Genomic DNA, 22,952 nt, shown 5'->3' on the forward strand with positions numbered 1-22,952 from the left:
TCATCCAAGACTTGGATCTCATGTGACACAGCAGAGTAACCTGGGTTCAGACTGCTATGGAAGTGCTGTGAGAAGGTCTGTAAAGTGACAGAAAAGACAAAAGTCACACTGATGGGTAGTAGTATTGAGGCTATCACTAGTAGCCCAAAGATACAGGAGACAACGACGGCATGGAAATATTTTGAGGTCTAATGGGAAAACAGCAGGAAGATTAGTTGGGCTGGTCTTTTCAGTTTGGAGCTAGTTGTGAAGCACTGGGTTGAAGTAGCAGTGTTGCCAGTGTTACGTAGCTGGTGGCAGACAGCACACTGAAGTAGGGAGGATATGTGGTGGTGTCCAACCTTTCCTCCTTCTGACAGATTTCAGCTTCTCAGCAATGATTCTTCAAACCAGAAGTGGTGGGCTCACTGTTATTTAGACTAAGAGCTCATTAACTCCTAGCTATCTCTTTTATGTTAACCAATAAGTTTTCCCTTTTGTACTTTAAAAGTGCATCTATTCTGACTACAGACTTTCTTTGTGCCTGTCTGAAGATGCCTGAGTGAACCAGCCTGAAACGGAACATAACAGCACTGCAGCAGCACAGTAGTCACATGGGCTGACCTTAGGGCACTGACTTGTCTCTCAAATGGGTCAATATTTGCCAAGACTCCACTTAGTAATTGCAATTCCTCTGGAGACCTTCTACAATCATTTCCCAGGAACAAGGAGCACAGAACAGGCATCTATAGACAAAATTACAAGTCTGGTTTGTGCCTCTACTGACTAGAGCTGACCAGGAAGATATTTGTCAAGCCTCTAATTGGGTCTCATTTGACTTTGTTTTTCTTCCCACACAGTTATACAGAGAAGACCTTTGCGATACATAAACAGAGGAACAGTCACTGGCAGATGTCAGTACCATTACAGGTGACTGGCAGTTTCATCTGTGTCCAAGACCCAGAAAAGCAGATTAGGCAGAGACTATCAAATCCCAACACCTCACAATGTTCCATTAAAAATCCCCATATGTGTATGTAATGGATGCCATTTTTTGGCCCTTCACTCCCAGTTCTGTCTGCTAGGTCACCAGCCCTGTTGAAGCAACTCCTCCACCTGAACCACTGCAGGGGGATGCAGGAACATCCCCTGTGGCGTTTCAGATTGGTTCCCTGGAGTAGGGGCTCACATGGCTAAAAGCATTTGAACTGCCTGTGACACTAGGGCCACCAGAATGCTCAGCTGCAATTGGCAACACCTGCAGGAGAAAGCCAAGCCCAGGGAAGTTGTGGATCTGTGATTAGGCTCTGTTGCAAGAAGGATTGTTCACTGATTCTAATAGCCAAACAGCAAGTTAAGATAACAAATTGAGGGGTGGTGGCCAAGACACTTGTTTAGCATTGGATAAGTGTGTAACGTAGTAGAAAACAGGGTGTTTTGCAATGCGCAATGGCTTGTAGAACAGTTAGCCTTGCTCAGCTTTGGTACCTCTATTAAGTGAAAAATATTGATAAAATAGCAATTATCTCTCAGAAGAGCCAAAAAATTACTAAAGCAGACACTATACTGCAAGTCTTCAGATTTCCTTCTACGTACCTTAGGAAGAATAAATACATATGCAATCTTGTTACATTATTGATTGTGTAACCAGCAGGATATGGTGGAAATTGTAACTGGACAGAGGAAAAATTAAGGGGTATATCTGAGCAGTTCACAAAAGTTTTCCATTGATTCTCTAATGCAAAAATAATCCCAAAGTATAATCAGTAGGTTTTAAGGAAGATGTGTGCAACTTCAAATACCAAGCAAGTCTTAAAGGCTTCATTAAACACGGCTACCAGGTTTTGATCTTTATGTACCTTCCTTTTTTACATTTATTAATCTATGAATTGCTGCCTCCTGAAGAAATTTAGCTCCATGCCTCCACCCAGTGGGCTTTTTTTTAATCAAGAAAAGCCCCTGAAAAGTGCATGCATACACATAGTACTAGTGGAAGTGAGGGTGCTGCAAATTGTTTCTTTTCCATCTTTTTTGCAGAAAGGCTCAGCTGAAACAGAGACAGGTATTTGATATCACCTTCTGCAACTAGATAACCACAAAAATGAGATGTTTGAAAATGGTTTTAACATTGTTTTTACAATATGTTTGCTGTTGCTATAGAAACCCTGAGATTATCTCAGTTGGTTAGAGCATGGTGCTAATAATGCCGAGGTCATGGGTACAATCCCTGTACAGGCCATTCACTTAAGAGTCAGTCTTGATGATCCTTGTGCGTCCCTTCCAAGTCAGAATATTCTGTGACTCTGTGACAACAATTGGGAAGCATCCAAATCTAGCTAGCCTAGGGGGAAAAAACCTTAAATTTCAGGTTGTTTTTTGTTATTTTAATTTAAAAACCTGATATTAGCTTAATTTTTAAAATAAATGCAAAGCAGATTACAACACTGATTTTTGGTAGTAAATAACCCTTTACTCTGTAGTACTTATTTTCCATACTTAAACTAAGGAAGAGTATATTCTACTTTTTTCTTTTTCCAGCTGACATTATTTAGCTACTTGCAATGGCATCCCTGCTTTAAGCTGAAATAACTATCCTAGATATAATATCCTAAAAACTTATAACAAAATTAATTCTGTAGATGTGAACTTCTCTGTTAAATTACATGAGTCATTTCATATAAATTCACCTTTGTGCTGAATATTCATATATGCTGAATATTGTTTACATTAAGAAACACACAATTGCTACCAGTTCTCCAACTGTCTGTGCTTTCCATCCTCATCTTTTCTACCAGTCCTCCAACTTTTCTGTGAGGTGTCACTATCCACTAAAAAATATAAGTTTACAAGGAAGTGAACATTTAATACATCAAATAAGAAAACACAGTTTAGGGAAACACTTTTGTCCCAAGCCAGGAAGAAGAACAAGGTCCCTTTCTCCATGCTTGTTAGAGAAGTAGAAAATACACTTCTTTGATTCCCCACTACTTTAAGGATATATCTAATACCAAAACCACTCCAGAGTAGCCCTACTACTCTCTGCAAAAAACTGTTTACAATTTATTTATACTACCATAGAACTGAAACTAAAAGACAATGAAATTAAAGGATAATGAAAAGCTTTTCAGGCTGTAATTAATCTGCAACTGGTAACAGATGCAAGAGTCTGCAGTCTTCAGTACAAATTAGATTTTGGTGGAGTAGGAATAATAGCCCAAACATATTAGATAATAATTCAAACTGCAAACAAGTCATACACCAAACATCTGTTCTTACATTTCTTATACCACAGAATTTTTGTATAAATTTCCTAAGTTTTTAGGAGACTGCTCTCTTCTGAGAGGCACTCAATGCAAACTGACAGACAGAAATGTTTCTAGCTATTTCTACTTTGGGGGTTTTTTTATTGTTTTGTTTCATGGTAGTGTGGCTTTTTTACAGCTGCTAAAGGTCTGAGGTAGCTTAACTTCACATTTGCCAAATGACATTCTGAGGAAATAAAAAATTATGACAGCCTTACCTACACATTACAGTTTCAGGTTAAGATCATTTCTGATTCCTTTTTTCCCCCCTTTTATTTGCTTTTCAGTTACAAGTTTTTCCTGGAATAGTAAATATCCAAATGTCACCAAAATCATGGTTTTGGTTTGTGAATCCAAATCCAAGGAAGGTGATGACCTATTGTAAAAGAGTTTCCAGTACAACCCAAGAATCTTCAAAAAGTTAAAAACATAAAAAATTAAGGGTCTTATCATGAAAGTTATGACTATATACTAGTTTTGTAGAATATCTGGACCTTTCAGAACCAAGGAATTTGGCAAACAGTTTTCATTTTCATTATATGCTGCTTATTAAACATCTAATTTATAGTCAAAGAACCTTAGCATTTCATCAGTTGTGAATGTTGAAGGTACAAACAATATGCAGAATTTACTTCAGATTTAAAGCTTCCATGAAAAATTCCTTTCAGTGAAGAAACTTTTCCTAATATCCAATCTTAACCTTACCTAGTGCAACTTGAGGCCATTTCTTCTTGTCCTATCAGTTGTTAATTGGGAGCAGAGCCTGGCTACAACCTTCTTTCAGGTAGTTATAGAAAGCAATAAGGTCTCCCCTGAGTCTCCTTTTCTCCAGGCTAAACAACCCCAGCCCCTCAGTCGCTCCTCATAGGACTTGTGCTCCACACCCTTCACCAGCTCTGTTGCCCTTCTCTGGACACACTCCAACACCTCAATGTCCTTCCTGTAGTGAGGGCCCAGAACTGAACATGGTACTTGAGGTGTGGCCTCACCAGTGCTGGGTGCAGAGGGACAATCACTTCCCTGGTCCTGCTGGCCGCATTGTTCCTGATACAGACCAGGATGCCATTGGCCTTCTTGGCCACCTGGGCACACTGCAGACTCATGTTCAGCTGGCTGTCGACCAGCAACCCCAGATCCTTTTCCAGACTGCTGGGCTGCTTTCCTGCCACTCTTCCATCAACCTGTAGCTCTGCAGGGGGTTGTTGTGACCCAAGTGCAGGACTCTGCACTTTGCCTTATTAAATCTCATATTGTTGGTGCCAGCCTACTGATCCAGCTTGTCCAAATCTTCCTGTAGAGCCTTCCTAAGCTCCAGCAGACCAACACTCCTGTTCAATTAAGTGTCATTTGCAAACTGAGGGTGCCCTCAATCTCCTCATCGAGGTCGCTGATGAAGATATTAAAACAGAACTGGCTCCAATCTTGAGCTCTGGGGAACACCACCAGCGACTGGCCATCAGCTGGATGTAACTCCATTCGCCACCACTCTCTGGGCCCAGCCATCCAGCCAGTTATTTTACCCAGGGAATAGTGCACCCATACAAGCTATGGGAATACAATTTTTTCAGGAGAATGCTGTGGGAGACTATGACAAAATCTTTGCTAAAGTCCAGGTTGGTAACATCCACAGCTTTTCCCTTATCTGCTAAGCGCATCACCTTGATATAGAGTGAGATCAGATTAGTCAAGCAGGACCTGCCTCTCATGCTCCTGCACTGGCTGGACCTGATCCCCTGGTTGTCCTGCACCTGATGGGGATGGCACTCCGGATGATTTGCACCATGACCTTCCCTGGCATCAAGGTCAAACTGATAAACCTGTAGTTCCCCAGATCCTCTTCTGGTTCTTCCTGCAAGTGAAAAACAAAACAAAACAAAACAAAAAAACAGCCAAAAAACTACTCTGACAGAAACAAATAAAAATCCTAAGACTTAGGCTACAACTTAAAGAAAAAAGCAGCCAAACAGGATAAGAGGTCAAAGGAAGGATGAGGTAGCTTTTTGTTTTCTCTTTTTATTTCTCCCACTTTATATATTTAACTTCAAGCATGTGCTTAAGCCCCACTGACTGAAGATGAAGCCCATTCCTAAGTGTGCTGCTTCTGAACAGGGACAGGAAATGAGGACATGGTCTGGAAGAGCTGCCCTGGGCCTACATATGCAGCTGAAAATTGGATGACTTGCTCTACTACAAAGTACAGTGCAGAAGTGGAAGGTGTTCCTGTGTATGTTGTAACTGTGTTTTGTTCCCTTTCTGCACTCCCAAAGAAAATATTTTTAAAATACAAAATGTAATTTTTGGCATGATTCATTGCTCTTAGTGCAAGGGCAATTTATCAGCATGCCTCCTCTGCCTTCAGAGCATAACACTGTAAGGATTGAGGAGCAACAGCTCATACACTCACAAGTTCAGAAACTGAAATTACCACAAAATTATGTATATAATTGATTTTTAAATAACATTGACAACAGTAACCACTATCACTTGAACAAGACGACATAGTTTTAAAATATAAAACAACTACCTTAAGGAATTGCCTGAACATCAGACCAATGTTTACAGGTGTTAATGTGGGTATGTAAATTATATCCCCTTTGTTTTAATCTTGAGCATACTGCATATTTAGTAGTGTTCTGTTTTCAGATCTGCAGTGCAATTCAATGTATTGACACCTATACAACAATTATAAAAAAGACACCACAAATAAGTTGCTATTTTAATGTGTGTCAGTTTATCAACTACCAAATGTATTTTAATGCATACCAGGTTCCTTTAAAAGGAACCCAGTCTACCTCATTAAACCCAAATATCATTTTCCACTGAAGATATCAGCTTTCTTTATCTTATCTATAAGGAAAAAAAATGCAAAACTCCACCAAAACTAAATAAGTAGAAGAAAAAGAAATCATGAATATCAGTAAAAATTGTGACACAGAATGAACTCATGCTTTTTATACCTATAATTTCTATGGATGGACTATTATCTGGAGAAATTAAAACAGCATTAAAAAAAGCTTCACTGCATTGTCTTTGGAGAATTAAATATATGTGCTGTATTCACAAACAGAAGTTATATTTCTCTCAGTTGACAAAATCTCACACTCTTTATTACAGTGGAATACAAAATATGACATAGTACGATTTTATATCTGAGAGGAGACATTCTACCTCCAGCCGATATATGTTCCATGATTCTAAGTGCAGAATGTTTGGGAAAATTTAAGTATCATCAGGAAATAAGATGCATAGTGAAAGAGGACATTGAAGCAAAAGGAACTTAATTTATGAAAAATAAGTTTGGCTTTAATTTCTTAACATATTTCTTAACTTATGAAATATTTGGTCTTAGTGGACTTTTTGTATCCAATAATGTTGTCTGATGAAGTTTGATAACCTAACAATTTCAAATATCTGTTAAATACCCAGTAGTGTGGATGCAGAATTGAATGCTGTGTTGCCAACTTTCAGGGATGCTGAGAAAACTAATTTTGTGCCGGGTATGGAAACACGCAGTAAAATTTCTGGAAGCTTCAAATGCTCAGTATCAGTGAGGATCAGCTGTAAAGCTTCCTGCCATAAATCTGGTGAGTCTGGGCCAGATCAGATGTACTGTGTGCACATCGAATGCAGAGTTTCATATGTGCACAGTAAATCCTACATGCTGAGACCAGATGAATTTCCTGCCAAGGAGATGGCCATCTGTGGAGGGCAGCTTCTTCCACTCCTCTCTGGAAAATCCTCCACAAAAACAGAGCAGTCCAGTCATCAGGGAAAAACCCAAAACTGGTGTAGGTAGGAAGCATAAAATATATCAGCCTGAAGACTGTTTAATATAAACACTCAATTAGCATATGCAGCTCTTGGGGAAATAAGCACTTAACAGCCTGACCAATCTGGTAGATACTTCTACATACAGATCTACAGCTTGTCCTTGAAACTAAGAACAAATCAAAAAACTCATTGTTAAGTATTCAATTTAGGATTCTATTTTGAAAATAAGCGTACTCATTTACTTTACATTACATTTGATCTAACTTAACTGGACAATAAAATAAATTGAATGCAAATATTAACAACTGAATAGTACAAAATTAAGGTCTTTCCATAAACTAGCATAACATTGCTACCATACATGTTTTACCACGTGGGTCTTCTTAAAGCAATCTAAGCAATGTGTAACTGATTTTTGTCAGGCATTGACCAAAAACATACGACGTATTACAGTTGAGTTTTAATTTTTGTCAGTGTTAAATAGGAGAATTATTTCTAGCTGTATGCCAGCAAATCTTTGACTTTTAGATTAAAGTGACACGACAGCAACTGTAGGTCATACACTTTCCATCTGCCATTGGCAGTTAACTCCTTGTACTTCATTATATCACAGAAGGGGAAAAAAAAAAAGGAAAAAAAGAAAAAAAGAAAAAAGAAAAAAATAACATGCCTTGTAGCAAATCATTACTGTTGAACTAAAAAAGAAAAAAAATTCAAAGGAGAAAGAAAGAAATCACTGCAACAAAATTAACATCTCCCTGCTCAACAGTGGCTGCAGAGCACAGTACTCTGCTGCCCTGTCCTGGTCTGCTGTGTGTGATACGTTCAGCACTGTTTATTGTTTTTCACTCTGTCTAAATTTTAAAAGAACTGCACTGTGATTCACAAACTTTAAGCCTTGTTGTCAAATGACATTTCTACAAGTCTAGGTGTTAGAACAAGCTACCATAAACTTGTATGGGTAGGTATGTGTCTCTAGGAGTGATACCTGTGATTTATGTTCAAATGAGATTATTTGCCCCTTGACAGCATCCTCACTGACTATAGAAAACGTTAAGAACACTAGAATTAGAATGTTACATTTATTCTTAAAACAGGACAAACAAAATTACCCTCAGTTAGTAAAAAAAAAAAAAAATTCTGGAATTCCCTGGTTGTTGTTTTTACTTACTAATTTTTGTGTCTCAGAATAGCTTTCACTACATGGTCATATTCCTTTGGTCAGTTGGGGTCACCTGTCCTGGCTGTGTCTCCTCCCAACCTCCCATGCACTCCCAGTCTCCTTGACAGCGTGGCAGTACAAGGGTCTTGGCCCTGTGTAAGCCCTGCTCAGCAATAGCAAAAACATCTCTATATTATCAATCCTGTGCTCAGCACAAATCCAAAACATAGTCATCCACTAGCCACTGTGAAGAAAATCAACTCTAGTCCAGCCAAAGCCAGCACACACATTTTCTAGTGAGCAAGTGTGGATTGAATAAATTAGCTTACTTTTTTTCCTTTTTAATCTGCAAAAGTGAGATCCTAAAACATAGTTTCTCAACAAACGTTGCATTTCCTCAACCAGGTTGATAGCAAGATTATTAGATAAAATTAGATACAAATGTGGAGATGATCTTTTGGGGAAAATACATAAATCCAGACTTGAAAATAATGATCCTAATTGCTATTATTTAAAAGCTATACAGAAGAAAACAAAGTTAATGACAAAGCTATACCTAAAAGGTAGAGCAATTTGCACATTGTAGGTCGAGGTACACAGCAGCTTTATGAATGGACAAACAACTATTTTACCAAAAGTTCAGACTGAACTACCTTAGACTTTCTTTTTTTTTTTCTTTTTCATATCCCATAAAGGTTTTCTTTAGAGTCAGCAAGCTATTGCATGGTGCTCAGTTCATTATCCACTCAGCAATTTCCAGAAGGCATGCACGAGTTAATAAGAATTCTGTGGAAAGTTGGTATTTCAGAGGTTTGTCCTGTCCTCACAGACTTTTATTTAAAGTGAGGTGCCCTTCCATTTTCCTTATGCTCACAAAATTTCTGTCCATTAATCCATTTAGAATTGCTTCTAAATTCTTGGATTAATGGTTCAAAACATTACTTTGTGAAAGCAGAAACAGACACTAAGACTAATCAAGTGTTTAACTTCATGTTCTTTACCCAGTTCCTAATGTAGACATAATTTATCAGATTATAGATTAAAAAAATCCAAAGCCTACCTTGTCCCACATTTCCAAAGCCCTAGTAACTTCATGTATCAAAAGTTTTGTTTTATTTTTGCTATTAGTGGCATGGAAAAAAATTTTTTTGAGATGGGTATAGGTTAAGAAAGTCCTTGGGCTATCAAAGTTAGCTTAATGAGATGATCTATTTCAGTTACTATTAGAATTTCCCAAGAAGTTACTTGCAAAAGGAGCAAGGAAAGCTTCAGATTCTGTTCCTCAGAACCAAAAAGAAAATATGAATGTATTGTTCTTTCTTCCCTCCCTTATTTCTGATTCACTACTTCACTGGTCTATAATGAAAGGGAAAAAAAGAAGAGAGAGATGCGGAAAGTTGCCTGCATTCACTGACTACACAACTTATATATACAAGAATAAAATTTCAAACTGTGCAGCTCTATCCCTTCCACTTCCATCTAATTCAGATAATGTGCTGGAAAGACATCAGTACTTGAGATCTGCAGGCTTTCAGAGAACAGAAAATAAACTGCTAGAGAAGAGCGCAGAGTGTGTGACTTTAAAAAAAAAAAAAAAAAAGGAACAGCAACATGACTTACACTCCTTTTTCATATTTCAACATGATAGACATCATATAGGATAAGAGACACACATGACCAAAAAATGGCAGCAGCATGAATTCACATGGAAGATGTTTCATGTTATTCAGAAGGAACACAAAGCTAACATTTTAAGTCTTTAGCCCTCCTGATAAAAAAATCCCCAAAACTAATAATGGCAAACACTTGTTTTGTTTTTTTAAAGTAAAAGCTGACAGCCTAGAATGACAAGAATCAAAACAGACTCTCTATACCAAAACTTGCCTTTCCCATTTTCTGGGTACTTTGCAGATTTCTGCTCTTTAATATTTCAGCTCAGAACCATTCAAAACTGGCAATTACAGCAATTATCAGGAAAAAGATAAAAAACCCAGACCAAAACCAGAGAGAGAAGAGTTTTAAACAGAATAAGCATGTTAAATTTACACACCCTTTTTCTCATAGAATGGACACGCCCATTTCAGGAAAAGCTCCCACACTTTATGTTGGTGCAGTAACTTACGGCTTGTGTACAGGTTTTCCAGATGACATTACAGCATGAGGATTTAAAGCCTTGCAAGAAGTATAACAAAATGAGGTGGAAAAGCCTTGGGATACTGACACAAGTACCATTTCAGCCTACTCAAACTCCTAAACTATTCCTTATTTAACAGCGCTTGTCATACAATTCAAAACTGGTTTTCCTACGCATTTTAAATAAGGACTTCTTTGCAGTTGACATCAACTTCTAAATGAGATAATGTAATACTACAAATAATACTGCAATACTGTAAATGTACTGCAAATATTATGAAGTGCATCCTAAGAAATTTCTTCCAACATATTCCTTTAATGTCTACCTAATCTTTATTATATGTGGAAAAACCTCAGTATTATTTCTTGGTTGCCAAAGTAGACTGAAATAAAGGAAAAAGTATAATAGTACTCTCCTGTATAAACTTAAGGAAAATAGTTTACTTGTTGTATTGGAAACTTATTACAGTTACAAAGAATGCTTTCACTTTGTTAGGTCAAAGATCACTAATTGCATCTACAAATCAAAGTTTAAAAGAATTCTTTTTCTAAAGATGTTCCAAAGAGCAAAGATTTAAACTTGATATGCTCAGTATACCAAAACCCATCTACCTGATCCAGCATAGCCAGTAAAAATCACCAAGCACAAAGTATGTATCAAGTCCATGAGATCTTTACATTCAAAACATTTTTGGACCTTTTGTAAGTTTTCTTCTTTGTGCAGAATGATGAATAATAGCCATCCAAGTATAGTGTATGTTCTCTGTTTTCATGTGCCAAACCCTATCCAAACACACATAAAACAAGCTCTCAGAACTGGTAGTTCATGAGACATCAAATATGTCCCATGTATCACTTGAGTCTTCTCAAGCAAGTGTAATTCAGTAGTCACAATTGCAGGAAGTGTTAGACTCATGTTCAGATGGTACCGGGCCCTATTGATTTTGAATCCAAGATGTCAGGTAGCTAATAGAATTTAACTTTAGAAATACAGACCATTTATTTTCAAGGTACCAGATCTCTCTTACTCACAGCATAGAATATTTTCAGGATAAATATGTATCACTACAGGACTTATGAGATAAATCAAACAAAAACCAAAAGTAATGTAGAAGCAAAATAACATTATTTATTAAAAGTAATTTAATAAAATGTCCACACATAACTCAAATATATGCAGAGGTTCAGGTATTTTGCTGTATTTTCTGAAGAAGAAACTCTACTTGTAAGTTTAGATTTGGTTGTCCTTTTTTGGTCTTCTTACTCAATATTTTATAAGCTTCCATTTTCTTTTGCTTGTACAATCGTTGAGCTTCTTCTCTTTGTTGTTTTCTTTTTTCTGCTTCCTGAAATTAAATAAAAATATATGATTATAAAATAATTACATACCTTCTATGACTGTGAAGCTACCTAAAAGCAATAAAATTAATTTTTCTATAGATATTGGCAATTAAGTACTGTACTAACAGTAGAAACACCATTACTCTTAAAAGCATAATCAGGATGCTCTTTCAGCACATACTGCAATCAAAACATATTATATAGCCTAAAGCTTCAAGAAAATAGTCAAGTTTTCTTCAGCAGAACATCCTACAATAAGGTTTGTTGCTACAATGCATACTACTTCCTTTCTCCAAAATGTTCTCCTTGACTATTCTCTTTAAATGACAAAGCTGCAAAAAATTCCCCACTTTCTCCTCTTGAGTGCAAGACAGAAAGACTGCAATACAGGAGCTCCCTGACATTAAATGTCTTGGCAGTGCAGATGTGCTAAAACAAGTGTAAAAACAATACTGGACACATCCACATGGGACAGACAGAACGCAAATGTGCAATACACACAAATCAGACTGAAGGACCACTTTAGTTCTTTTGGAGGATTTTTTTCTCATAAGGTTTATACTTTGAAATGCGGTGCCCCCCAAAAACATGCAAAGATAATTTCTCTCCATTCAAAATCCTTCAGATATTTTGCCAAAACATTTGGCAAATATAATTTATAATATATATAATACAATTTATTCTTTTTTTAAAAAAGCAGAGTAGCATCTATTTTAACTTACCTGTAATTCACTTCCTATCTAATAATTCTACCACTAAATTCAGCATAGTGTTCTAAACAACACCCATTTAAGCTACCAACCAAATGCTTTCTCAAAGCAAGAACATTCATCTTAGACAGTTGCTACTTACATTATGTTTTTCTGATGTTTACTAAATCCTAGCTTTTTTAGGTCAAAAAATGCCTTTGTGGAGGCCAAAACTATGTTTTTAAGCTTATTTCTCTTCCCCAGATAAATAACAGCAAATCCAGTGTTTGCTAACATACATAAGGGTAAAGTATGTGATAATCATGCCAGTACTCCACATACATTATTATTATTATTGTGGCACTTAGCCACCCTGTTTTGCCTAAATATCTTGAATAAGACTAAAAATGCCAACAGTTCTCCTCAGGCAACTCCTATGAGCTGCTCAAAGGAAAATCCTCGCAGCCTTGCTGGGGTTTTACTTGTTCCTATTCCCTCTAAATAAGCTGCTCATAACATTCATTTCTTTTGGCATGATCTATAGCTAACATTCAAAAAAGCAGCTATCAGCTAATAACCATGTAACTCACCCAGACTCACAAAAGGATCAGCTTGCATAAAACTAAATACAGCTAAACTAAAGAAATAGAGTGTTTTACCCAGCTATATACTTATACAATGGTTACTGAAATTTAGTATGCCACCAGCAAGTCACACAACTTCTGCAAGTTGCACTGTGTGCCACTTTACCGTGCAACAAACAATGTACTGGGAGAGAATAAAACCAGTTAAATAAGGATGTCTCAAATCAATAACTCAAGTGAGTCATTCAACAAGGATAATATTAAGATATGTCCTATAAAAATAATTCCCAATAAATTAGAATGAGGGGAATTACTAAAAATTTTGACCACAGATACTATTATACTTAATTGTTTCACTGCTGGTCAAAGTACATCAAAAGGTAACATGAAGACTGCATTATGGTAATGCCATAAGAAGGAGGATGGATATTTAATTTTTCATCACAAGATGATGGTATTGTTATTGCTTCCCCTTCTACAATATTTAAGTGGTCTAATATAATCCACTGGGATATGTAGATTGAGCTCTAAGCTTTTCTTGATCTACCAACTGACATAATAAAATCCTGCTAACGGCAACTGCAAGACAAAAATAGTAAGAACAAAGAGAATGATATTCTGAATGCCTGCATGGCTGGTAACAACTGTCAAGTTGAAAAACACTGAAAGGGTGCTAGTACCTGTATTCTTCTCCTACGGTCCTCTCTGGGAGACTGACAGGTAGAAATGGTATTAATCTAGTCTTTGTCTACAATCAAGCAGGAACTTTGTTTAAGATTTACCTCTTTCTTCCTAGCACGCTCAGCCTTTATTTTCTCATACTCTTCCTTTGCCTTCTGATTGGATGTTTTCTTCTTAAACTTCCCTTGAGTCACAACTGACCTGTAAGAAAAGGTACATGTACTTCAGACACTGATTATCATCAAGGAGGCATAACCATATATCCCACAGTCACTGCAGAATCACAGCAATGTCTTCCAATGGTTTTTGCACATTTAGGGAAGTCAATTACAAATACAGACTTTAGAAGACTCATCCTTCCACACTGAATGTAGAACTGTTTGCACCACTTCTCCCTGATCCCGAACACCATTCCATGCCATGCAGTGAGCAATCACCACAAAAACACAACAAACTAAACTCCTTCAATGCAAAATGTACCAAAGACTGAACTGTACACAACTTTGGTAACACGTATACCTTATCTGCTGGATCCTCACATGGATGATATTTCGTGAAGTTTAAAGAGTGCCTAAAAGAGTTTTCCCCATCATGGCAGCTCTTGAGAGCTAGAAAAACTGAATGCACTAGCTTGGAGCTGTATTACCTATTTCTAGTTCCAACACATAGATGCAGCTGCAGAGACGTGAGGACAGCCAGTGCTGGCAGACTGCCTGCCAGAGAAGTCAGGTTGACATGGCAAAGTGAAAAAGGACAGTAGTAACAACCCCTCCCTAAAAGTTTCTTCTTGAATGAGATGGCACAGTAATTAGATGGGAAATTAGATACTGGAAAGGTACAGTATTGTCCTTAATGCTGTGAAATAAGGAACTGCAACTCTGTTCCTTCCAGATTGTAATATAAAAGACTGCTTATGTCAAAGAAAACAGAAGAAGAAAACCAGTGCCATTTGTCTGACATTTACAGTCACACTATTTTTAGTGGATTTTTCGGGTTATTTAGTTCCAATTATTTTTTTCTGATTTACAACAAAACCATTACATAAACAGTGTGGTAGCAAAGACATTTCACATTTAAAAAATATAAGCCTTGCCAGATATTTAGTGGCTGTTCCCAAATAAAGTTTTTGATTACTCTATCACTTCCACTACAAAAAGCTGAAAAGTACCCATCAGCATCAAGGAGATTGAGATGAAAAACAAAGAGAACATATTTGCTCATAATTTCATTTGAAAATACCACTCTCTTCTGGAGAAAAATGGAAAACTTTTTGCTTTATTCTTATCTCCACCTTGTGGCAATACAATGACGCCTCATCATCTCAAAACTACTAGCACTGCAATTTATTTTCCTTACAATCAGGAAAAATAATTAAGACCTAATGGCATTTTTAGTAAAGCACATCACCCTACCAAAATCCATGTAAAGTGTAAGATCTGAAGTAACGATTAAATGATTAAAAACAATTACTTGTTTTTAAAGACATATTTTAAAAACTTACTCTTCTGCTTTATTAGGCTTTTCTTCTGGTAACACTGAATCCTCTGGTGTCCTGTGCCTCCGCTTCTTAAGCCTTTCTTCCTCTGCCAGGTAAAGATGTTTCAAGTGCTCTGGATAGGTATCAGTAAACTGATCATCCTGTTGGGAATGGACCTTTCTTCCCCTTCTCAATAATCTCCTGTACTGTCTTTCAATCTTTTGTTTCCTCCGAAACGCAAATCCTCGTCCTGAAAACATAAGAAAAAGGGAGTTAAATACACCTGCACTCAAATGCGCCAAACCATTCCACTGTTGTCAGGACAATTTCAATCTGTTTTCTTTAAAAAATGGAAAAAGCCATTATGTGTGTCAATTTTAATAAGGACCAGTAATAAATTCAAGGAAACAACAACTGTTTTAATTATAATTCCCTACTGTAGCATTGAAGCTTGTAGAGATTTACTGAAAATTATTGCCTAAACCCCGGAGAAAAGGCTGCAGACATCGCTCTTTAATGCCTGCTCAGCATTACACACCTTCGCCAATGCTTTCTGAATACAGTGAAAAGATGTGGTAACGTTTCACTTCTCTCCTACTTTTGACAGCTTCGTAAGAAACGTCAAAATAGATCCCAATATAAGCTCCTTAAGGAAGCCTTAGGAAGACACTAAGACACTGATAATAATACTGTCAGCAGCAGCTGCTGTGACACAGGAAAAAGTCACTAAATCACTGTATTGTGCTGTATTAATAATTCATTACACCTCTGCATTTAAACGATATTTTATTGCTACTACTTTCTTTCTACACATGTTCAGAAAGAGTTTTTCTACTGCTCCAAAGGTATGCTACATCAGAGAATCGTTTAGCCGTAAAGGAAGCAACAAATAATGGTTATTTTCGTCTCAGTCATTATGGAACAACTTACCAAAGTTTAAGCTAAACATGTTTTTTTTTCCTAATACGTTATTTTTTTATTGCATTAGTCTTAAGAGCTACTGGCTTTCATAATATTCACTAACAAAACGGTCAAACTCAAACTAGTCATAACTTTTTCGTTAATTCTTTCTCCAAAGTTACAAGTTCAGAAAAGTGCTGCTGAGGCCGATGCTCTTTTTCTTATTCATTTTTACATCTGCATAAGCACCTATCAGTAGTCCGAACCTGTTTTCAAGTATGTTTAAATATACAGCTTTCCACAGGGTCAGCACTGCCGAGCTCGACTCACACCGGCCGCCCCCCACCAGCCCTGCAGTCCCCGGCCCCGAGCCGATGGGGAGCGGGCAAGGCGGGCCCTCCGCTCCGCAAGGCGTAACCCTCGCTAAGGCCGTGGCTAAGGCCCAGCTCGGAGCTGGCCCACGCAGTCGGGCCTCCTTCGGCGCCGCCTTCGGCCCCGGCTCACCCTCCTGGACGCTGCCCACGACGGTGCGCAGCAGGACGGGCCTCCACCGGCGCTTTCGGCCCGGCGCTGGGGCAGCCGTGCCCGCCTCCGCTCCGCGCCCGCCCCGCCTCGCCGCCGCCATCGCGCTGCCGGTGCGGCGCACGCCGATGACATCACGGGGCTGCGCCACCGCCCGCCGCGCGCGCGGGGCCATGTCGGGGTCGGGCCGCGCGCTCCCGGCCCAGCTGCCCGCGGCGGAGGCGGCGCGCGCGCTGCGGGGCACGGCGCGGTTCGTGCGGCGCGCGCTCCCGCTGTGCCGCGCGCACACCGTGGAGTTCTTCACGCGCGGGCTCTGGGAGCGCCTCGTGGCGCCGCCCCCCCGCGCCGTGCTCGAGGCGCTGCGCGCGGCCGGGCCGCTCGCGCGCCCCCTGGCGGAGCCCTCCGGCCCCGCGGCGGCGCCGCACGGTGAGTGGGGCGGGGCGCGGGGAGGGCGCTCGGCTCCTCGAAACGGCGGTGCGAGGGCACATCGCGGTCCAGGGGAAGCGCAACCGCGTGGGAATTGCACTGCAGCCTCTCAGAAGTGGCAGTTGTGGCCGTGGTCTCATTCTGTCATTATCATTCTATACATTTCATTCTGTTCATTTAGAAACGAAGGGAAACTCCCAGCCGTCAGAGTCCTTCACGCTAATTTCTGAAGAAGTAAAATGAAAGGAAAAAAACCCACACAAAACCAAACAAACCAACCAAAAAACCCACCACCAAACCAAACAAAAACTCTCCGCATGAGTGGAAAGGTGTAACAGTCAGATGTTGAAACGGGAGATGTGGAGGACAGCTGGAAAAGGCTTAAACACCGCTTTCCTACATATCTGCAATAATGAGCGTCTGGCAGAGGAAGACAGCTGTTTTATTCCAGACAGGATCTGTTTAAGAGGCACTTCATATTTTTAGTAATTTTCACGTACCTCAAGAGGAAGACAGTTACGGAACTGTGTTTCTGAATTTACTGCAGTCCGACTAGAAGGGAAACATACCAGTAATAGTCTTTCAGGCAGAGCGCAGAAATGAAGATAAAGGATCTGAAAGATGTGGTATTTGGGAGGACTGAGCCCAAGCAAAGAGATCAGTTTCAAAACCAAGGTAAAATCTCTGACAAAGCACTTAGCCGAGAAAAACCTGCTTTGTGCCAAAGCTTATGGAGTGTAGATAGCTGTCACATTGTGTTAGCACTGAAACGCTGCCTTAAATGGCACGGGAGACAGGAAAGCATGTGGAGTATAATAGAAGGGTCCACCGACAGTAGCATGTGGAGCTGTGTACTTTTTGGCATACAAGACAGGCTAAGATAATGATTTGGACTTGGAAGGAGATTGAAGAACTGTGAATTGCTACATCGCTTGCAGCATTTCACTGTTGGATCTAAAGACCTCTCAAAATATTAACTGTAAGCCTCATTTTTAAAGGATTGAGGTATCTGGGAAGAAAACTCACGGAGTTTATTTGTGCATGAAAAAGACACTGGATTATAAATTAACTTCAAGAGCCAGATGGAAACAAGACAGTGGTTCAGGCAGCAAGCAAGTATTGGGAAGCAGCAAGGGCAAACTTAATGTTCTTGACAGGTAGTGTCAGAGTCAGAACTGATTCAGAGAGACAGAACATAAAATTGAATGTAAATAGAGGCTGGAACAAAACTCATTATTATATGAAATCATCAAAAAGAGAACACTAACTGAAAATTACTCTGATCTTACCCATTTCTATGGAAAAGCACATGAAATTATTCAAACTCTAATGTGGTGGCTGTAGAGTAGAATGAGAATCAGAAGGCAGAGTATTGTATAGATTTTAAAATCAGAAAATAATGGTTTATATTCAAAAGGGATGTTACAGCAATTACTGAAACAAAAGAGGCAATTTATGGCTAAGATGAAACACATCTTTTAAAAGGATATGAAGCCTTCACGCTGTGGCTAAAATACAGAATTTCCTCCATGATTCCTGCAGGGATTATTTCTGCTAATTAAAAAAAAAAAAAAGATTGCTCCTTTTTCTATCTTTAAAATATGCTATTTAACAGAAGGCACTGTAATGGAATGGGCATGTTGTTGCTGATTTGGTTGTTCATGCCTTACTCATTTGACTGCATGGTATCTGTCCATCCAGTCATAAGATGAAAAGACTTAATAGTAGAATATGAGTTTCTCAGTGAAGATACCTGCAAACATTACTTATATTTGAAAATTAATGCACTTCTAACCTGTATTAAAATTAAGATTGAGAAGCTTAGTATCATAGCTTGAGTGGACTAGTGTAACTCAATAACGTTAGAGATCAGAAACCAACAATTAGAGATTTTGAAACCCAACATAAACATAAATTACTCTTCTGTATTCAAAATTATCAGGTATTTAAATTTTAGTTATTTATATTTACCTTTGAAAGGGTATTAAAGGGCTGTCATAACATGCTGCTATCCATAGAGCAACCTTTTTTAGAGTATATCTGTAAGGATAGATTTGTTTTGCATGCTCAAATGAATTTGTGGTCATCACCCCCAATACCTTACTCAAAATAGGTGAAAATTACATTTTTATTTCACATGGTAAAACCTTTGCTTCTTAAGAGTTTGAGAAGTTTTGCATTTACACATTTGCAATCCTAAACTATTATGAAAAGTTTTCAAGGATCTGTTCTAATAGGGATCCCAAGTTAAATTATAGGGAAGCATAAGCTACATTTGACAGAATTGATCTGAAAATGTGAATTTGTCAGTTCATAGCCACACAGCTCTGTAAACTCAAAGTTACATCGTTGCAGATTGGCACAAAAGTTGTTATTCTGGTCAGTATTTTATATTACTGAAGGGGTTTTGACAAACATATGCAGAATTGTAGTTCTAGAAGCTAGCAAGCAAGAAATTACAATTCCGGGTACAGTATTATAAGCAAAAAGATAATCATGTTACAGAACATTACATCACATGTTCTGTAAATCAATTTCAAATAATATTTTCAAACACTCATAAGATGACATTTCATCATAATGATCATATAAAAGATGTAACCCTTATTTTCAGTTGTACCCTGCAGGAAAATTAATGGTCCCTTTTTAGATTCAGAAAACTGGTTTATGTTTCTGTACATCGAAAAGCTGACATTTGCCATATTGCATTTTGTTTATCGCGTCATTGCTGTAAATTGGACACAGGCACAGACAAATGTGTGTTTAAGTATTTTCATATTTTACTGTAAATTACTGTTTGTACTGTAATTCAAATTTTTGGCCATATTTTTCTTTCCTCTGAAGATTTGTTTGCAAATGTACAGACTGACTGTTTAAAAGACATACTAGATTTTTAGCTGGCAAGCTGGGACAACAATTTAACTTTAGCAGGAGTATTAAAAGTGATCTTGTATGATATCCTGCTAGTTCTGTTCATGTTCTTCCAACAGATAACCAAGTTCAAGGAAGTCATAGAAGATGGGTATTGCTGCATTTACTTTCAGCTAAGTGGGTTTGTAAGGATAGTAAATATATTTAATATCAGCTGCTGAAAAAGTGAAAATAGGCAAGCAGTGGGTTTATAAGCTTTTCATGAGTTCTGACAAAAGAAGCAGAAAACTCCCAATTTCAATAATCAGACTTCAATCTAGGAAAGTTATTAAGTTTCAAGATAAGTTTTATTTGTGTGATATAGTGGAATCAGCAGGAAGTAAGGTGAAAGGAAGACTGGGTTGCTAAATATCGTGAACTCTAGTTTGCAGAATATTTGCCTATACTGTTGATTTTGGTGAGCTATTTGAAGGTTAGATGGGAAAAATGAGGGTAAATTTCTTCAAGGTTATCGGTTTAATGGTTTTCTTACGGGGGTCGGGGTAGTGTTTCTCTTTGTGCTGTAACAAGTTTGTATATGTAATTCACATGATGTTTATTTCCACAATGATTGCTTGCTGAAAGTTCCCAATGAGGTATATAACTTGTATTCTTTACAGAGGACAGGAGAGATACAGGTTTTGCTGTGTTTTGCACGATGTCTGGTGTTGTAGAAGTGAGGTGTCTTAGGTCAATGTCACTGTTGCATTTAGTCTTTTGGTAGATGTTAAGGACATGGTCATCATGGTACCCAAGGAGCTGATGTTGATTCAGTCTGAAGAAAGGAGACTTTAAACCTTGCAGTAGAAATTGGTGAGATAGCCCTAGCTTTCACTCCAGGTATAGCTTTAGTACAGTATTGATGTAATTACCGTAATATTTTAATATGTAATCAGTATTTGGGCCCATTTTTTAATGAGCTCATATCTGCTCAGAATGACTTTTCTAGATGAAGGGATATATATGTTGACCTAAACATCGTTGAAACTTCTGTTGGGAGTGAGATGCCATTCTGGGTTGAGATATTAAGCAAGTCTGGGGCTTTGACACAAACCTTTGCCAGCATCTATGTCATACATATATCTGAACCATGCATTGGAGGGCTAGTGAGACCAAACCAGTCACTGAGAAAATAAAAATTGGAGATAAAGAACAACATAAATGTATAGTAGAATGTGCCAAACTTTTCTCTAGTGTGTTATACTAAATACTAGACCAATTTAAAGTGGTCATAATATGCATGAAACAAAACGGAACACCCACTTCTCATCAAGGAAATTAGATTTCTCCTTCACCTGACAAAGCTGCTGAATGGCTCTGCACATTTTGACTTAATTTCTCATGTCTGTTGCTCTTTCAGTAATTGTTGACATAGAATTTATTGCTTGATGAGTCTTTTAAACCTTGTTCTCTTTCTTGGCAGATCAGTGATTTCTTTCCATTGCATGACCTACAGATTTATATGCATTTTTTACTTATTCAGACTAATGCAATTTGTGAATGCCTGTGAATTTTCTGGAACACTGTTCATTTCCAGAAAATCTAAAATAAGTTAAATGAGTGAAGCTCCCTTAAAAATAAACTGAAATTTTCTTCTTCAGCAATAACTCAGGCTGTGATAATTTCTTGTAAGAACTCCTTGCATAACACTTACCCAGCAGAAAGCAAAAATAATCTCTGGGTGTAGATATTCACTTCTGTTGAAACTTTTTTTTTTTTTTAAAGAAAACAAAAAAACCAATTCTCTCCATTGTTCAGAAGTGTTTGACTGTCTTATCCCACTATGCTGGCCTCTTCCATTATTTGCTCGACTTGAAAGTATTGTTGGAAACCAAATTTATTTTTCTTCAGTCATTTCAAAATGCACACATCTAATTTATTGTCTTTCTGTAATATATCTTAGAGAAGAGACATTAGAAATCAAAATTCCCCCTTCTCCCTAAAAAACTGCAGTCTTTATTTCTGGTCTCTAATATCCTGTTACACCCTTATCCTTCATGAAGACTTCACTAACTAAAATTTACTGGATGTTCAGAGGTTCAAATAAGGCAGTCATTTAGAGAGAGAGGTGGCTTTCTCTTTTTATTTTCTAGTGGAGAGAAGTAGAATAAGAAGTGCCATGCAGATACTGAAACTTTGTTAATTTTGGTTACAGCTTAGACAGTATTTATTCATCCTTAGATCCAAAATTTGTTTGCTTCACTCATGCCTTTGTAGTGTCATACCATGAAAATTAACATGTCGACGCTGTTGGGAATGTTTTCAGTGAATTGTAACATATGCAAGACAGTTAAGAGCATTAGAACTGACGTCTATACAAACAACTGTATCTGTTGTCATACCAGATTCAGGAAAGCTGCTGTGCTAGGTATGTACTTGCTCAACATCTACTCATGACACAAAAGACAAAGCAGGAGATTTCCAAATCTTTATAAAAGTTTTTTTACTGGGCTGGTTACATTTAGATATTTAAAATAATTACAAATATATTAAAAAATTTGAAATACTTAGTAGAATTCACAAATAGTTAAAATAAAGAGGAATTAGTCAATACAAAACAATCTCAGAATTAAAAAATTAATCATACTAATATGTTTCACTTAAAAATAAATGCACATTTTTGAAGCTAAGAACTAAGTAATACCAAACTGAAGTACTTCATCATCAATCTAACAAAATACACATTGAAATCTAACTTTGGCCCACATCTGATTGGAAATAAAATTAATTTAATTCTCCCAGTAGATTCACCAATTACAAAGCAGCTTGGAAACTACATGAATAGAGAGTAAATCAAAATATTTCATATATTAAACATCTGCATTGTTTTAAAAAAACCTAGTAGCATACATTGGCAGATGGGGCTTACTAAGAAATGTATAATGAGCAAGTTTGTAAACAAAAGAAGTGATAATGTTGACTGAATGAGCTTGTCAGTTATACTAAAGTAGCTCTGCTAAAACAATAGATTTTTCCACATTTACACTAGTTCAGCTAAGAGCAAAATTTGACCTCAGTTCTGAAGGATGAATACAGATGGAGAAAAATAATGAGTTTTACCACTTACAGAAGCAA

At 37.8% G+C, this 22,952-nt stretch overlaps 2 protein-coding genes across 6 annotated transcripts in view; one reads left to right on the forward strand and one right to left on the reverse strand.

The window, feature by feature from the left end:
• The window catches only part of METTL25 (methyltransferase like 25), an 80,578-nt gene that overhangs the window by 14,979 nt on the left and 42,647 nt on the right, over nt 1–22,952 (forward strand). For 2 of the 5 annotated variants that reach the window (XM_050324742.1, XM_050324741.1), the window contains exon 1: nt 17,091–17,642. The exons of 1 other annotated variant lie outside the window; for it this stretch is intronic. In XM_050324742.1, the coding sequence (XP_050180699.1) occupies nt 17,567–17,642 (76 nt within the window). In that variant the 5' untranslated portion in view covers nt 17,091–17,566. Of the gene's footprint in view, nt 1–16,714; nt 16,968–17,090; nt 17,643–22,952 lie in introns of those variants that run through there. 2 more of the 5 variants (XM_050324739.1, XM_050324740.1) reach the window with 2 other exon arrangements.
• On the reverse strand, nt 10,225–16,659 carry CCDC59 (coiled-coil domain containing 59). Its single transcript, XM_050324747.1, has 4 exons — nt 16,524–16,659; nt 15,144–15,369; nt 13,744–13,843; nt 10,225–11,693 (listed from the first exon to the last, which is right to left on the reverse strand). The coding sequence occupies exons 1-4, from the start codon at nt 16,642–16,644 to the stop codon at nt 11,532–11,534; spliced, it is 609 nt and encodes a 202-aa protein (XP_050180704.1). The 5' UTR covers nt 16,645–16,659; the 3' UTR covers nt 10,225–11,531.

The sequence above is a fragment of the Myiozetetes cayanensis genome, unplaced genomic scaffold (genome assembly GCF_022539395.1).
Source record: "Myiozetetes cayanensis isolate MyiCay16 unplaced genomic scaffold, myiCay2020 scf3, whole genome shotgun sequence".
NCBI classification, from domain to species: Eukaryota; Metazoa; Chordata; class Aves; order Passeriformes; family Tyrannidae; genus Myiozetetes; species Myiozetetes cayanensis.

What these genes read in the sequence shown, in the direction of transcription:
- CCDC59 (XM_050324747.1), bottom strand. Translation starts at nt 16,644, where the DNA reads ATGGCGGCGGCGAGGCGGGGCGGGCGCGGAGCGGAGGCGGGCACGGCT. An exon ending in CGTGGGCAGCGTCCAGGAGG is followed by an intron (nt 15,370 to 16,523) that starts GTGAGCCGGGGC and finishes TTATGTTTTCAG; the next exon opens with GACGAGGATTTGCGTTTCGG. An exon ending in AGCGTGCTAGGAAGAAAGAG is followed by an intron (nt 11,694 to 13,743) that starts GTAAATCTTAAA and finishes ATTTAATTTCAG; the next exon opens with GAAGCAGAAAAAAGAAAACA.